The sequence below is a fragment of the Hippoglossus stenolepis genome, chromosome 22, assembly GCF_022539355.2.
Source record: "Hippoglossus stenolepis isolate QCI-W04-F060 chromosome 22, HSTE1.2, whole genome shotgun sequence".
In the NCBI taxonomy this organism is placed as follows: domain Eukaryota; kingdom Metazoa; phylum Chordata; class Actinopteri; order Pleuronectiformes; family Pleuronectidae; genus Hippoglossus; species Hippoglossus stenolepis.
The window spans coordinates 3,163,788-3,181,402 of record NC_061504.1 but is presented as its reverse complement, the minus strand read 5'-3'; the positions used below and the strand labels follow the sequence as shown (position 1 = coordinate 3,181,402).

Sequence of the window (17,615 nt, the reverse complement as noted above, 5' to 3'; positions counted from 1 at the left end):
AGAACAGGGTCTTTGGGATTTTGCCATGACGAGCCAAATTGCTCCTTCAGTATTTCTACCTCCTCATCAAATATGTTACTTATGTAGTATACACTGGTATGGTAAACATGGAGTCCTTGATGTAAGTAGTTTTAATACCAGTGTATCAAAAGAGATTGTGCGGCAGAAAAAAATCCTTTCACTGTTAAATTATATGCCATTAATAATTTGAATCTATTATAATATAATTATTTTTACATTATTACGACTGATGTATAAGCATGTACATGACATTATTGTAATTCTCATGTAAGCACAAACCAAGAGAGGTTTTCTTCATCGTGCATTGAATGGGACTTGGTGGATGTTATGCTCAACAGGAGCCACCTGTGAAAAACAACAACAGTAAAACAGTTGTCCTCAGCTGATATTCAAACCACAGCTTGGTATAGAAAACTGATGTAAGCATCAGGAGAGCTGATCCATGGCACTGGAGATATTTGAGAGATATCAGCCTACGGTCACCAAAACATTTTTGAAATTATATTTCTCTCTCTGAACGAACTAAAATATTTACACAGAAATAACACTTTTGGAGTTTCACAGCTTGAAATTGACCTATCAAACTCAAACTATTCAGTAGTGATTCAATTTCTATTTGCTCATAAGATCCAAATCCTTATCAATACTCAAGCAATGTAAGAATAGAAAGAATAAGCGATAGAAAAATAAGCAAATGTTTTAAATATATATTTTAAATGTTTTATTACAATGAAAAGTTGTGCGGAAGAAGCAATGTGTTCTGACACTTGATCTGAGAAAAAAGGTCACACGAAATTTCATTGTGGAGAAGACGACGTGAAGAAATAATGAATTATATTTTGTTTGTACATTTGTTGGTTTTAATATCTATCTATATGTATACTCCACAAGAATAGAAAGTTGAGAATGGTAGAAAAATAAATACATGTTTTTCATATGTGTTTAAATGTTTTAGGCCATGTTTTCTGCCACTGGATCTGAATTAAAATATAACAAATATAAAATAGATTTCATGTATTTACACAGACGGTTAATCCAGACCTTTGTGAGCCTTGTTGTGGGTTAGGGTGTTAAGCTTATAACTGTGTGTTCTTCTCTGAATGAAACAGTGATGAGTTCCTCCTCAGCATGAATGTGGGCATTATTAGGGTCAGTCAACAGCTCAGTGTTACTGTGGAGGCTGGACCTTGAACGCAACACAGTTGGTCGTCTGCCACTTCACCTCTACGTCACTTCCGCCACACAACCTTCTCCCAGAGTTTTGTCTAAGATGGCGTCAGTGCAGTTAACGGATGAGGAGCTTTTCTCCGAACTGAAGCGCTTCGGTTTCACGCCGGGCCCGGTCACCGAGAACACCCGCCCGGTGTACCTGAAGAAGCTGAAGAAGCTCCGCGACGAGCAGCAGCAGCGGGGCTCCCGGGCCGGGAAGACGCGCGGCACTGCGGCCGTCAACAGCAGCACTGGCGGCGGCAACACGGCGGGATTCAGGCCAGCCAGCCATGACGTCACGCACCTGAGCTCCAACAGGAGACCGGGCCGGAAGTCCGCCGTCCTCGGCTTCAGCTCCGACGAGTCTGACGCCGAAACTCCACTGAGGAGAAAGGGCCTCAATCACAGCGGCAGGGCGGACCGGAGCCCCGCGTTCCAACAGCAGCCGAAGATAAGGCCTGCCGCGACGCCGACCGGGGCGAACAAGAGTCAGTATGGCGCCGGGAGTGCGCTGAATAGCAGCGGCTCTTCCCCGGGTCCGGACGGGCAGAGAGGTGTCTCGTTGGGCTGGGGGGTTCGGGCAAGATCCAGCCCCGAGGCGGAAGGGAGGGATTACGACGAATCGGGAGACGAGGACGATTATGAGGGGGGGACGGAGACGAACTCTCGCTCTTTAAATGGTTGCGGGGCGCCTCACTCGGTCACTAGCAAGTTAGCCGGGGATTACTCAGACTCGGACGAGGAGGAGGTCGGGGCCCTTGGCGCCGAAGACCGGCGGCGGGACAGACTGGAGGCTCGGCGGAGCCACTCGAAAGCGGCGTTCGCCCGAGGGTCCCAGACGGGAGGGGCCGCCAGAGAGGTTAACCCGCCCGGGAGTCTAAACATGGTGGGAAGTCGGAGGGAGGAGGGGGAGGAAGACGAGCTGAAGAGAAGGGACTCGGACCCGCCGGGAGGCTCGCGGAGCCGAAACTTTCCCAGGAAGTCCATCTACGTGTCCCTCGACCAGAACCACAGACGAGACGCCGGCAAAAACAACCACGTCGACAGCGAGGACGGCTCCCCCAGAAGCGGCGGCGGCTCCAACAGGTTCAGCATCGGCTTGAGACCGCGCTTCACCAACTACAGCAGCCTGTCCCAGCCGTACCGGGGCAACCACTCCAACCACACCGCCCCCAACCACTCGTACAGCCAGGCAGCGCTGAAGCAGAAGCTGTCTGGGCCGGAGGACGAGCTGCTCCAGCAGTTCAAACGGGAAGAGGTGGCCTCCCCCGGCAGCTTCAGCGCCCACTACCTGTCCATGTTCCTGCTCACAGCAGCCTGCCTCTTCTTTCTGCTGCTGGGCCTCATGTACCTGCGGATGAGGGGCTCTGGAGCCTCGGAGGCGGATGGAGTCAGTAAGTGTCTGATTAGATGTGTCACTCAACGTTTTCCATTATCCGTCCCCTGAACGGGTAAAATGTGCCCACTGGTTTAGGGCAGACAGGTTGATCCATCCCCATGTGGCCTGGTTGTTGGGTTTGTTTAGTTTCTGTCAGGCTTCAGAAGAGTGGTGTACCCCATGTAAACAGAGCTGCTGTGGACTATTACACCTGCCTGTCCTGCAAGCAAAACACTACCTTGTCCTTTCTACAAACTTCAGCAGATACCCAACGATAATCAGTTTTCTTCTTCACCAGTGTAAAAAGTCAAGCAGTTGTTAAAAATGTCAGCAACTATCATACAAGGAACAGATCATCCAGTGCAGCTGTGACCTTTCACTGCTTCAACTAAGCAGAGGCCTGATTTGTTGTCAACAGGTGCAAACCACGAGCACAGGTCCTGTCTTCAGTCTGTCCCTCCTGCAGGTGCAGTCGCTGCATGTGCTTCGTGATGGCCGGAGCGAGGCAAGACACCTGACAAACATAATCCACGAATTTCGTGAAAGCGTTGATCCAGTCCTGACCCTGTCGGCTTCTAGATTGACCTGATGCATTTCTTCTCAAGCAAATGACTTCTTGCTGTCTCCAGACATTGGCTCAGAGCTGGTCTGTCCAGGCTTCCCTGCACCATCACACTATTCACATATGCCACACTTCCAAAGGGTCTGCTCACTGTGCAGACCTCAGGCTCTTCAATCCAAACTGGTTTCAGCAATAGGAGAAGGAATGCTATTGTTAGTCAACAACTATAATTATGCACACATAATTAAAATAAAGCTTAATTTAGGCAAATTGGACATTACCAATTCTGACAGGTGATGTGTTGCACATTCCTGCCAGCGGTTTCACCTGATTCCACTCATCTGCTGCACATTTAGAACTGGATTCACTGAACCCCAAACCCTGGATGTAATGAACTCAGTGTGAATCCATTTCCTTCCAATGTGACCAATTTTCCCTAAATGTTCAAAACCAGCGTTGTTGAATCGGAGGAGAAGCCAAACGATAACACTTCAGTTCACAACCTTGAACATTGCTTTGACTTTCAGCAGTTAAAACAGTGCATTTCACACATGACAGTCAGGTCACTTTCACACTGCTGCACATGGATTTCTTCTGTAGTGCTCACATTAGTGTAAAACCAATAACAATACTAGTAACTTACTATCACCATACTTTTTTTCCTCAGCTTCCCATTCGCGAGTAAACAGCCGGATGTGGGATTTTCTTTCAGTATTATAATGTGTACGGTATAATTCTGTTCAGGCTCCAAAGTGCCTGGCTGATGTGGTGAGGCCTCAAGGGCTGAGCTTCGTGTACAGACACTGACTCACGTGTGAAGTGATGTCTGAGCCTCGCTCACATTTCATGTCTCCAAACATGCCGTCTTATTGTACAAGTTTTCCTTCCCACCAATCCAGCTGGTGCTTTTTGCTCTTCTGGTGTGTTTGGTTTACTGTGCACTTTTAATGAGCATGCTGTTGTTTCTGTCCTGACTCTACCACTTTCTGTGTTTTTGTTGCAGTTAGGAGCCACCCTTTTGGCAGCGACTTTGACTCGACTTATGTAAGTAGATATTTTCCTTTGACCCCCTCCTCTTCTGGTTCTGTGTACAACAGTTATGTTGCAAAGTTTTTGTTCAACATGTTTAGCACAGGAAAGGCGATGTGTACAACATGGAATTAGATTGTAAGCATGATGGATGTGAGTGGTGGATGCAGTTGAAGTGCTGCCATGCTAATGAAATTAACTTGTTCTACTCCTGGCCCTGCTGCAAACTGTCCCAGAAACAACACTACCCCTCAAGCTTCGGATATTTTCTGTGATGTGCACTTGGCATGGAAACTGAAGAGAACCAAACGTCTGGCTCGGAGTTGTTTCAGATGTTTTTACATCAACAAGTGTTGATCTGTAGAGCCAGTTCAAACTGAACTGAATACTATTCATAACTCACATTGGGTTTTAAATTCATTTTAAGATCTCCCTAAATCCCAGGTTCTAGATTATACAGATGCCCTGAGCCGAACCAGGCATATTTTAATAGATTAGCATCTGCAAGAATAAAGCAGATCAAAATCTGCTCCTTTCTTTACTCTGATGTGTTTTTTCCACCTCAGCCTGCTCGTGCTGCAGTGCTGTGCCCCGATATGACAGCCAGCCTCTAGAGTGCAGCATTCTGCTGCACATGTGAGTGAAAATAAAGAGTCTGCAAATGTGGAAAATTGTCTGATGGGCACGCCAGTGAGTGACTCCCGAGTTCAGACACCAGTGTGTCTGGATTTGCCAAGTGCCAGCATACGCAAAAGAGCAGCATCCAAAAACGTTCAGATAGCAGCAGTCAGCTAAAACAGATGCTGCTGGTAATGTTAACTCAGTGAGTACCTTGACCAGCATTAGTGAACATAAACTTGTCTGTTGACTGATTTAAATCGGTTCTGAAGCCAATGTTTTTTCAGACTTTGCAGATAAAGGACTCTGATCAGTGTTGGAGCCATACAAATTGATCCAGACATCACTGCTAGTTTGCATTCAGGGTTTGTCCTGGCCGACGTTTAGGCGGGGGATGTACTGAGAGCACAAGATTTACAGTTCTACTGGCTCCGTCAGTAATTTACTGCTCCTCTCTGTGTCTCTATCATTCACGCTGTTTACACATGTGTTTGATGACCCTGTTTGTGTGTGTCGGTGTATGTGTGTCAGTGCGAGAGACGAGCTGAATTATGAATGAACGCGCAGCGACGAAGAAAGATTTGACACGTTTACAAAAATTATCGATCATTACGTGAGGATCGACGTTAAAGCTGTAGTGGGTCAGAGACATCAGCTCCGTCTGTGTGTGAGATAGTGAGGGAGAGGCAGAGAGAGGTGAGCAGCGGAGTCTGTGTGGCGCCATTACCTTTCCCTCATGTTCTGTTACTATCATACAGAAGCTACGCAATTCTTTTATAGTAATCAACCGCTTATAGACATCAATTTGGCCAAGGACAAACATGATCACTCTTAGCGGTTTCCACTGAACTAGAATTTTGTCGGGAGATGGAGGCGGCACGAAATTCGACGGAGGCAATTCTCTATGCAGGAAAACCCCTGCTTTTATTTAGCCTCCCTTCAGGTTTCCAGCTATAAAAATGCCACCACAAAGTTCTAACAAAAAAAAAGACAAGTAACTGTATTTCTGTTGGTGTGTGTTTTATTGTTTGCAGGACAAGGCAGATAAGGACCTGATCCTGAACTTGCTGCTCAATCTACACGACCATCTGGCCAACATCGCTGGTAGCTATAACCCCTCTGTGTCTTCTGAGTGACTGTTCGATGTGTCGAATAAAGACTTTTCTCTCAGGAAAGGTTCTCTCTCTTTTGTTGCTGCGACGACAGAGTGAGCAGCGGTTCTTTATTTTCATAAAGAGTGTGTTCATTCACAGCTCTTTAACTACAGAAATGCGTTGTTAAGCTTGCCATACTTTTGGTCACAGTATCAATATGCAATCATGAGTATTAACGAGTAATCCAATAGAGCGAGTTAATGTGGTTTAAGTAATTTAAAGGTTTGTCAGGTCAAGGTTAGAGAAAGGTGTCACCAGTCAGTGGGGCTGGGACATTATCCCTGACCATTGATAAGACCAGGGCTTTGTCATAGTTAAAAGTTTCTATTTAATATCAGTGGTTCCCATTAATTATCTGGACTGTGGCTGCCTTCCATATTGTAATTTGTCCAACCACAGCTTCTTAATTAACCAAAAAGTGTTTACACTTCCCATAATTACATAAGAGATCTCCAGCTTGGTGTGTGCAGCACTATTTGCAATGTGCTCAGGCTATTGCGAGCTACAGTCCACAATGTTAACTAATCTTTCACGCTTTTAGTCTGTGTGCCTGTCACTCGAAATACGTTGTGCGTGAAAGGGACCTTTGTGCACATTGCATGTGAACCTGTTCACTGACTGATATTAAAAGACAAACATTTGCATTTAATGCACAGACAAAGGAAAAGCAGTACATTGTCAAATGGATGTGAGAGTTCCTCAGGCCAGCATATGTTGTAATGGAAACGGAGGAACTTATAATGACAGGTGATTATATCTTACTGAAAATATCCAGTGGTTTGACAAACGCCCATAAAGCACTTTATTAGGAACATCTGCACACCCGCTTATTAATGCATTATCCAATGAGCTGATCGTGTGCAGCAGTGCAACAGAAAAAAGATGCAGATACAGGCCAGGAGCTTCAGTCAATGAATCATCAATTGATCAGTCAGTTTTTTTCTCAGAATGGAGCCAAAAAAAAACACTTGAGTGAGCAGCAGCTCTGTGTTGATGAGGTCAGAGGAGAATGCTCAGACTGGTTGGAGCTGACAGAAAGGCTACAGCAACTCAGATAACCACTCTTTGCTGTGTGACCAGAAAAGCTTCTCCAAATGAACACCACATTTGACATTAAGGTGGATGTTCTATAACAGCAGAGACCGCATCAGGTTCCTCTCGCGTAGGCTAAGAAGAGTAATGAGAGGCTGCAGTGACACAGACTCACCAACACAGGACAGATGAAGTCAGAAAACGGAGTCAACCGTATGAGTCCATGGAGCCACGTGATGTGGTAGAACAGGACATTGGCAGCATGAATGTGCTGCTGACAAATCGGTTGAGAGGGCATGATGCAGTCATGGAGCATAATCTCAAGGCCTCGAAGAACTGAGGCTGTTTAGGGAGCAAAGAGACAAAGTATTCCATTTTAGTATATTCTTAATGAAGTACATGGGGAGTACACAATACATGTTATACTGTTCAATATTCAAAATCTAATGTGATTTAATAACTTGAGGTTGTGCTTCTCATATAAACAGACCGGAGTGCTAATCTGTACTCTAAACTGGATGTTAAACATTGTGTTGAGATGAATTTAGCCGAGGTGTGTTTTTTTTCCCCGTCACTGATGGTTTGAAACTGTGATTACAGGCCAGCATGACTGTGGAGACCAGAAGTGTCCAAACAGGAGTCTGTCCATAGACGAGGCCGCCGCATATTTAAAGGTACGTCCCCATTAACCAGAAACACGGACCGCAAGAGGCCATGGGATTCTTGGTACTTGCGTATCAGAAAGGAGAAACTGGAAGCTTGATAAGTGTTTTCAGTGAAGTGTGTCAAGGGTCACTTATGAATATTGTGTCTGTGGGAATTTTCCCACCTGCACAACATCAACCAGGATATTCATGGCCGCCGAGGCACAAGGACAAACTTCCTTTAAAGTGCGAGTTGCTATGTTGATGCAGCCGGTTATAATTTCTGTAAAACTGCGTAAACAGAAGGAAGATTGACTTGCTCTGCATTTGGTCGATTAATTAAAGAAAATGCTAAGAACAAGCAGCAATGATATAATGTAAAAGCAGGGATTTCTTTTCTTGGATGATGCTGATCTCATAAGTAGCCTATGTAATCGATTACATTGGTCCTGCAATAACAATCAAATGTATGTATTCAGTCAACAGAAACACTGGAGTGATTTTACTTTTAAACAGGTACAGGAAGTGTTGCAAATATTTATATTTGTGACATATTGAATTGAAGCTGTGGTGGAAAATTGTCGTCACTGTTTATTTTGCGGTGAACCGTGTGCGAGCAAATGGGCAAGACTGACTTTTAGCAGAGCAGCAGTGTGGCCGCTCAAACCCGATAATATAGCCGCCAAAATGAAAGCAAGATGTTCCGTGACATAGTGTGGAGGAAACTGACGCTGTCCCTCTCATCAGTTACCCCTTCTTTTTTTTTTTATTTAGGCCCAGAATAAGGAGTTTGAGTACCTCGTTCTCAGTTCTCTGGAGTGGATAGTCCGGACAGGACAGGATGTTGGGATAAGGTAACGCACAATTTAAATATTGTTGCTGATCACAAGCTTCATCTCGCTGTGTGTGTGACATGTGTCCTCACTCTCTCTCTCTCTGTGTGTGTGTGTGTGTAGGCTGACTGCACAGGTAGCCGATGATCCAGTGACCGACGTGTCTGAGATCTACAGGCTGGAGTCCACACATCCCAAGATGCCCTTCACGTGCCGCTTCCGCCGAGCCTTCCTCACTGTCATCAGCAGAGTCTTCCTCATCGCAGTTGGTGAGATAAACCACAGCAGAATGTATTTTAGATAACTGAACAGAGATATCTGCAGCAACATATATAACATGTTTTCCTTCATAGAAGTTTTGTTTAGAGAAAATAAAACAAGAGTACAGATGGAAATACTGTTGAAGACCTAAAGAGAAGATTTATAAAATATTTGGAAGAAAGAAAGAAAGAGTCCCAGAATCAGTGACTAACCTGATTGTGTTTCTTGATTTATCCGTGGACATCAAATATTTGTACAAACTTAGTTGTTGTGTAGACACAGATGGAGCACTGAAGCTGCCGCTGCTCTGTCGATGGGCTGCTTTCACGTCTTCTCGTTGTACAGACGTGGTGTAAAACATCCATCAGTCACACAAACAGGACAATAGGAGGCAGTGTGCACAACAAATCTTTCTGTATGTGGAACATGTATCTTGAACCTATGATACGAGGAAGTGCAGAGTCGAAATTTGGTTTGATTTGGACAGTCGATACGTTCAATATAAATAAACTGTGAATAAACGGGTTACCAGCGCTCTGTGGTAGTGGCCACTGAAACTTATCATCGTAAAGTGACGTCGTCGACCACAACAACAGCGAGTTCACAGCAACTAATTCTCCAGTTTGGTGGTTCTGTGTACTGAGTCCACTGGACTTTGAATAAACAGCTCTTTGCGGTTGCTTCAGGGTTCTAGTTTCAGAAGAAAATCTGCAACCAGTATAACCACAGACCAAACAGACAGGTTTAGAACAGGGACTACACTGGTTGATATTAAAATAGTAAAATAAAGTGTGCCAACTTATCACAAATAAAGTAACCAAGAAATTGAGCCAGAAAAGTGACTGAATTGCTCTGATCTGTTGCCTAGAACATAATACATCTATCCAATAATCTCCCAAACTAATTAATCCTGCTCAGATTCATGGGTTTTATGGAAGGACAAAATGTGTTTTCTCAGTTGTTATAGGGCTATAACATCGTTAATCCTTAGCCAATTGTTTATTAGCATCTAACCATGTTTTTTTCCAGCAGTTACAGCAGAAGAAGTTGTTAGTTTTTGCTCCAAACAGCAGTGGAAGTGTTTTTTTGCAGTAGCTGTGGTTTTTTGGTCATTTTTCTCTTTAATTTGTTCAATAGAGACAGAAAACTGCATTAACTATGCCTCGAGACGCCCCAAGTAGCTGTGTTTGAATTTGTGCATCCTGTGTTTGTGTCCGTGAGTGCAGTGGTAGGCTGTGTGTGGAGTGTGGTCTGCTATGTCAAGTATCGCTGGAGGAGAGAAGAGGAGGAGACGAGGCAGATGTACGACATGGTGGAGAGGATCATCGGTAAGGACCCCCACACAGTCACTGGACCGCCAACCAATTGAATACAGTGTTTCCCCTCGGGTTTCCTTTACCAGCGGAACTCTCTTAATACCATGGGACAAAAATCTTAGCTCAAGGGTGTGAATACTTTTGTAAATATGAGATATGAGTATAGCTTGATGAATATAAAGGCACATTTACCAATTGAAAGTTAAATTACTCCGCAAATCCTGTTGTTGTGGTGATTTGTGTTACTTGAAACCTGCAGGTTTTTCCTCTGAACGCTGTTTATCATAATTATGCTTTAGTCTTTAATTCTTCCTGTTTTTTTTTACATGTACAGACGTGTTAAGGAGCCACAGTGAGGCTTGCCAAGAGAACCAGGACCTGCAGCCCTACCTGCCCATCCCCCACGTCAGAGACTCCCTGGTTCAGCCTCAGGAGAGGTCAGTACCAATGCTGTCGCAGCTCCATCAAAATACAATAAAAACGTTGAGGTGTAAAATTAACATCACTAGCTGATTATAAATTCTGCTCCTGTCCCACTGTCAATCTTGAGTTTAGATTTGGGGCACTTTAACACCTACCTTATGTGGTCTGGACCGTCTGACTTTCCAGTTTATTCCAAACCAAAAGAGGTGGTTTTCGTCTGGATCAAACTGAATCATGGTTTGGTTTAAAAGCAGTGTGAATACACTTTTTGGGATAGTTTGGACGTATGCACCAAATCGCAGGAAGTCCAAACAGGGTCAAGTATATGTAGACGCAGCCCACATAGGTGATGACAACAGGACGCATGTATGTCATACAAAATTCTTTAGTGCACCCCCTGAACTGCAATTTGAAACCAAAACTAACTGGATCAAATGCAAATGTTTTTCGGACGACGGTCCAGACTTGTCCCTGAAAACTGTTCAGCATGGTGTTCATTCTTAGGTCGTCCGTTCCAAATTTGGGCTGCGTAGAGGCTGAAAAGGCTTCACCGTATAAAGTTTTAACCTCGGGAGCAGCTGGTAATCTTGAACCCGGCCGACCTGAGCAGTCTACAAGGTTCACACTGGTTCAGCAGATCGGATAAGTGTTCTGGATCTAAGCTGCTCAGCGATTTATTGACCAGTAGTAGGATTTTAAAGTTAATTCTTTCCGAGACTGGTTACCAGTGAAGTGGTCTGAGATCACTCAGATCACTTCACTGGTGAAGCAGCGTTCAGGATCAGCTGGTGCTGTCTCAGACAGATTTGTAATGAAGAGCTGATTACAGATCGATGGAGCTTTTTTTTCTCAATGAAAACACATGGAACAGGTTAATCTGAGCCATATTACAATCCTATTTCAAGGAAGTGGAACAAAAACATGCATTGAATGTGTTTGTGTGTGTTGTGTAGCTTTTCTCTAAATGCTAGGTAGGTGCTTTTGTGAATTTTAGATTCTTTTTGCCACCACTTTTTGCCACCACTGCGATAGAAGTGTGTGTGACAGGTTTTGGACATGATGTGTAGTTACTGCTGTCTTCTGTGCCATATGTTAAAGTTAGGTTTAGATGCACCATCAGAAAACGTGATGTCTCAGGTGAGGAAGAATGTGTGAGACGTTCTGGTTCTGATGTTTTACAGGAAGAAAATGAAGAAGATTTGGGAGCGGGCTGTGAGATTCCTCTCAGCCAACGAGTCCCGCATTCGAACAGAGAAGCAGAGGATCGGTGGATCAGACTTCCTGGTCTGGCGGTGGATACAGCCTGCTCTCAGTTGTGACAAGAGCTCACTGATGCCCTCTAAAGTCTGGCAGGGGAAAGGTAACTCGCACTGACTATTTTTCTTGCTCGAGACTATACTGGACCAGGAAAGCAGGAAATTCACTTAAATGTTTGTCTATAAATGTTAATTCTCCATTTCATTTGGTTCTGACTGACACATTCACAGCACAAATTTTTTTTGTTTATAATTAGTGGAGCAGGATATCTGTTCAAAAATCCAATTGAATCAGTTACGTCAAGTGTATGCCAATGTGTGAAGCTCTCTTCAGAATTTATAGAGAGAATAAAATCCCTCTAACTTGTCCTGCTCTCAGTGCTAAAGAGTTGTGGACGATACCAGTAGAGTTGCTGGGGTTGCACAGTGTTCAGGCACATACCAATCACATAATTTTCCCACTGACCACACCAACTGTTAGAGTTTTTTGTATAGACATACAATCTATTAGATTAATTTTTGTATATCAGTGGTAGCACCCACGTCACCAGTTATCAATGTGAAAGTGTGTGCTCCATCGCATCAGAGCAACTGAGTCGTATCACATGATGAGAGGAGAGTGGACCAACAAGGAAGATGACATTTGGTGCTAAAGATGATTACAATGTTCTGGCTGTTTTTAAAAGACAGAGACAGACAGGGAGATAGAAAGAGGGGGGGGGGGAGCAGAGGGCTGTACACAATAACAGCTCAAAACTTCTCAAAGATCTTTTATGTTATTACGAGGAGTGGATTATCACCCTCTGGGTAATTGAACACTTCGCATAAATTCAAGTGGCTTCAGTACATGCTGTACAGACACTGAGTCGGCAGACGTCTTCTCTTGTCTCTTCTCTTGAGGTGGACAGGTGGAAGATTGAGTGGTATGCAGCCTTTGGACATGAGGTGTTTTTGTGCTGCTTCAGACCTTGATGTTTCAAATTGCCGCTGCATGAAGCATGTTGCCACCTTAGGTCCCTGCACTTTACAGTTTCATAGGCCCTGGTAACATGTCATCATGTAATGGGAACCTAAACATTGCTCTTATCGAGGGTCATATCGTTTCACTGTGATCACCATGAACCCGTGGACTGTACTGATCCAGCTGTGCGCTCACTGAAACCTCGTCTCTCTCCTTCAGCTTTCCCTCTGGACCGGAGGAATTCCCCCCCCAACAGCCTGACTCCATGTCTGAAGATCAGAAACATGTTTGACCCAGTCATGTGAGTTCAATCGTCTCTGCTGCCTCCTCGATGAGCTGTCGGGAGCTTATTCCTTTTTTACCAGATCTATATTTCCGTTTGTAACTTCCCTGTATGTGTTTTCTTTTTTTCAGGGAGGTCGGGGAGAACTGGGATTTAGCCATCCACGAGGCTATCCTGGAGAAGTGCAGCGACAACGACGGCATCGTCCACATCGCTGTCGACAAGAACTCTCGAGAGGTACGCTCCGCCCTGTGAGCAGCTTGCCCTCATGTCTGACCTCTATACGTCTGACTACAACGACATCACACTGTGCTTCCTGCTCTCCCCACAGGGCTGCGTCTACGTGAAGTGTCTCTCTGCAGAGCACTCAGGGAAAGCCTTCAAGGCACTTCATGGCTCCTGGTTCGATGGTAAAGCACCCACTTAATAACACATAAATTTACAGCACATCAGCAGTAACAGAGTGAGAAAACAAGGGGCCGTGTTGCTGCAGGTACAAGTGAGAAGATGATATACTATCCAGGAAATCCAGTTTGAATAATTCATGAGTTTTGAGTCAGTCACAAAACACGCAACCGCAGATGCTTGCAACCCAGTGCCGACCTGTTGCCAGAGGAAACCAACTTGAGGAGCATTTATGATTTATTCATCAAAAACAATAACATTGTCGTGCAGAGCTCATAAATTAATACATTAGTTACATTGTGATTCACAAAATATAATTTGAGTGATTGTCTTGCTAAATGTTTGCACCTCACTGCACTCAACTCGGAATAGAACAGCCAACACAGTAGGCGAGTATAATGGATGCATGATGAGAATCAAATCACATTCAATTGTTCAATTGGCTATCTTACTAAACCTCAAAATGGGTCTACCAGCTTCTGATGATAAACAATGAGTAAAATAAGCTTTCACATTCACTCTTGTTTGGTTTCTGCAATAATGTTCACACTGAGAATGGCGACCTAGTTGTCTCTTGTAGCTAGCTGTTCACTGCAGCTCTGGGTATTGGACGGTGAGATTTGTCATAAAGCAGTTTTGTAATGTTCCAGCATGGTACACCAGAGTTACACAGTGCAGTTCCAAGCCTCCAGGGAGCGATGACAGACATCACATTCTCCCAATTATAAGTATGTTTCTTCAAAACGGTTTTTTTGAAGCTGTTATTTTAAGGTATACGTTTGCTCTAGGCCGTAAACACTTGAGAACGGCTTCACCTTTTATTCTAAAACTGTAGTGATGCGATACAATTTTCGGGTTGAGAGAGGAGCTCCGAACACTGGTCTTTGGAGAAACGTTGAAACTGCTGCAGACGGTTCCAAAACAAAATGTAGCTGTGGACATCTGATTAGCTCAATGTATCGAAGAACACTATGGTGAGTGGTCAGTGACGGTTTCCTTCTCATCTTGACAGGTAAACTGGTGACGGTAAAGTATCTGCGTCTGGACCGATACCACCAGCGCTTCCCACAGGCACAGGGCTGCAGCACGCCCCTGAGGGCCTCCATCCTCCACCTGAAAGCCACGGGCACCACGGACACCACGGACACTGCGGCCAGCCCGCAGCAACACGGCTCAGCCAACTCTTCAGTCTTCTCATGAGACGCCCCTTAGCGTTAGATTTAGCGTCATTTTCTTCTGTGCCCTCCCAGCGTCACAGCACCAGTCTGCTGCTGCTCCTTCGCTGCTTTATAACGGGGAAGACTTCAGTCTGTGCCACGGGAGAGCTGGTTCTTTTTTTCCGTTTGTTTGTTGATTTTCTTTTTTTTCTTTTTTATTTCAACACAGGATAATTGCAAGAAAAGCTGTTCTGCGTTGCAGTTGTTTGTTTTCTATAATCATTGTATTAGAAATGTCATGGATTTAACAAGGAAGCCAAGCTCTTCTGGAATATTTAAGATGTGTGCAGATACTCCAGCCCTCCCTCCTTCTCTTCCACGGTGCAACCAGCTCATCCCATGATGGAATTCATCTGGGCACTGTATAAAAAACAGCTGCATGTTTCAGAGTATGCCTCTATGTAAGCTTTCAAGACAACACAGCGTGGATGTTGATTTTCCTGAAGATGTTCGATGTACTCCTTGTTATTATTATTACTCTGATTATTATTATTTAGTTAAGGCGAGGGAGGCATGAACAGATATGCAGCGGGTGTCCTGTAAATACACGTGAATGGTGGCACAAGCTTTATTATTACATCTTTTCTATTAAAAGCAAAACCATAAGCTCATATTTTATTTTTTTTTGTTTGTTGTTGCTGCTGCTGCTCATTTGCCACAGCAGAGTACGTGTGTATGCAGAGGCGACGAGTCCCTTAGAGGCTGCAGTAGCACAGATGCACACAGTAAAGCTCGGGCTGTAGAACCGAGCCACAGTTACAGTGAGGATTCAGCCACCGTGTGTTTCCTTTGCTCCGTGTTTTCTATGAACGGGCTTTTCTTTCCCTTTGTCCTTGATTTTGAGCGATTGTAACAAAATCAGGGGGTGTACCTTTAACAGTCACCTGCAACTTTCTACTGCAGATATAATCCAATATATCCCAGAGTTATCACTTATTACATTTTATTATTTACCTCTTTGAAGATGGGTAATGTTATGCTGTCGGTGCGACCCCCCCCCCTGCATTGAATTGGATTTCCACACCTGTTCTCATGCAAGCAGTGTGTGTCTTCATCTCTTTGGTTTTTTTGCGTACATGACCAACAGACCAGACGAGGACTCTGAAGTCAGAGCGTTTCATGTTGTGACGGAACCTGTTGATCACACAACCCGATGCTACCACGCTTTTTGTCATAAGGAGTACTGTGAGAATGTTGTGGGTTTGTAACACTCTATTCTAAACACCCCCAGCCCCCTGTGAGGAGTCTTCACTGAACTTAGGGATTCCTGATCGCTTGTGTGTTTTTACGGCACCTGTGTATTCAGAAAATGTTTTTGTTTTTTTTTAAAACTCCAGGAGATGCTAGAAATTATGAAATTTTTTTAATGCAGTGAATTGAAAGTTGGATTCAGTATTTGCAGTGTGAAATTGTACAAATGATGCACATTTCAAATGTTCAAAATCTGCTGCGATAGGTAGCAGACGACCCAACAGTGCCTTAAATTTGTGCTTTTAAAAAAAAAAAAAAGACTGGCACTGCATTACTGGACAATGTACTGGATTTAAGAAATAGAAACAGTTCAAAGGGTGAGTAAGGCCTGCCATAGATGTAGTTTTGTTAGTTTTACATCTTCAGATTTGGTATTTTGTAGCAGTTTCCTTTGATATTAAACCAAATGCTTCTCTCTATTTATTTCTGTTTTTTTTGTTGTTTTTTTTAAACAGCCATGGTGATGTACTATTTTAATGTCACTATACCTGTTACATATGTGTCAAAACTTTATTTCATCAAGAATCAAACCGTACATCCACTTCCAAACAAATGTCAGGATGTGTAAAACAACAAAATAAAGTGAACACTTAAAGAAAGAAGCCAGTTGTTTAGTGCATCACTGTAAACTATTTTTGTACCCCCAACGGAAAAGTGCACATAAGGCGTCTCCCCTCACGCTGACTGTCATGAGGCTGAATGTCAAGTGTTTGATGTGATGCCACCTCTCAAGGCTCGTGCTTCACCTAGAAACCTCATGGATGTGTTCTCTTTCCTCTGATGCACTTCATGTTAACACTGTACATTGATATGTGGTCTGTTCTGTTATATGCAGCTTTATTTCCATTGCATTGTATGTTTGGATTTACCAGCATCCCTAACCTGCTAGCCAGGGGGGCGGGAAGGGGGAGGGAGGGTGTGGACCAGAGACATTTATAAAGATAAAAAGTTTTAAATGTAATTTGTCAGTTGTACAAACGGCTCAAATTAAAGAGTTATTAGGAGTTTTTTTTATTTGATGATGTGCTTTTCTGTCTTTCGCACACATGGGGGCGAAATAGCTCCACAGCAGCCTAATCCATTTGCCCTGAGGCTGTTTTAGTTTTGGATTTGATGTTAAAACATTTATTTGTGGAGTACTAGATGTGTAAAGATGTAAATTTCCAGCCTCAGTTAAGAGCATTTAATGGCTCGCATTCATCTTTTTGTTGCCTCACAGAAAACCTGTTAACACTGTTTCGTTCCCCAAGAAGCATCAACAACACAAGTCAAGATTATTGCAAAAAAGTATATACACTTATGTGTATTAAGCATCATTCATATTTTGTTTGATAAGTGAGGCAGTATTCTCTGCTTGGTGAGGGGACATACAAATAAACTTTCAGAAATTAGTAATAGAATAAATAAAGGGTTAGATTAGGTAAAGAATCTAGGATTCCTCTAAATCAGGGGCCATAAAGGGGCCACAATTTACACAGGGGGGGGCAAATATATATCATCCATACACTATTCCGGATTCAGTAAGGTGCACATTAAGTCGTTCCTTGTTTACTGTTAGCTCTATAGCTTTAAAGCCACACAAATCTTTGAATATATTGGGAAAATTGTTTCTTGTGAAAGCACACATATATATAAAGAGAGAGAGAGATATAAGTAACTGTTTTATTTTGAAAAAAACATAGATATTACAAATTACACAATAGCTGAGTGCATTCAAAGCTCATTATGACACTAACAAGTACAAAACTCTATTCACTTGATA

General features: G+C 43.6%; 1 protein-coding gene across 1 annotated transcript; it reads left to right on the top strand.

Annotated features, from left to right (window-relative positions):
• Nucleotides 1-1,227: 1,227 nt before the first annotated feature.
• Nucleotides 1,228-16,455, top strand: lemd3 (LEM domain containing 3). Its single transcript, XM_035147402.2, has 13 exons — nucleotides 1,228-2,624; nucleotides 4,174-4,214; nucleotides 5,852-5,921; nucleotides 7,604-7,677; nucleotides 8,422-8,501; nucleotides 8,604-8,749; nucleotides 9,968-10,069; nucleotides 10,392-10,494; nucleotides 11,662-11,840; nucleotides 12,917-12,998; nucleotides 13,112-13,217; nucleotides 13,312-13,390; nucleotides 14,398-16,455. The coding sequence occupies exons 1-13, from the start codon at nucleotides 1,292-1,294 to the stop codon at nucleotides 14,583-14,585; spliced, it is 2,583 nt and encodes an 860-aa protein (XP_035003293.1). The 5' UTR covers nucleotides 1,228-1,291; the 3' UTR covers nucleotides 14,586-16,455.
• The last annotated feature ends 1,160 nt before the right edge of the window (nucleotides 16,456-17,615 follow it).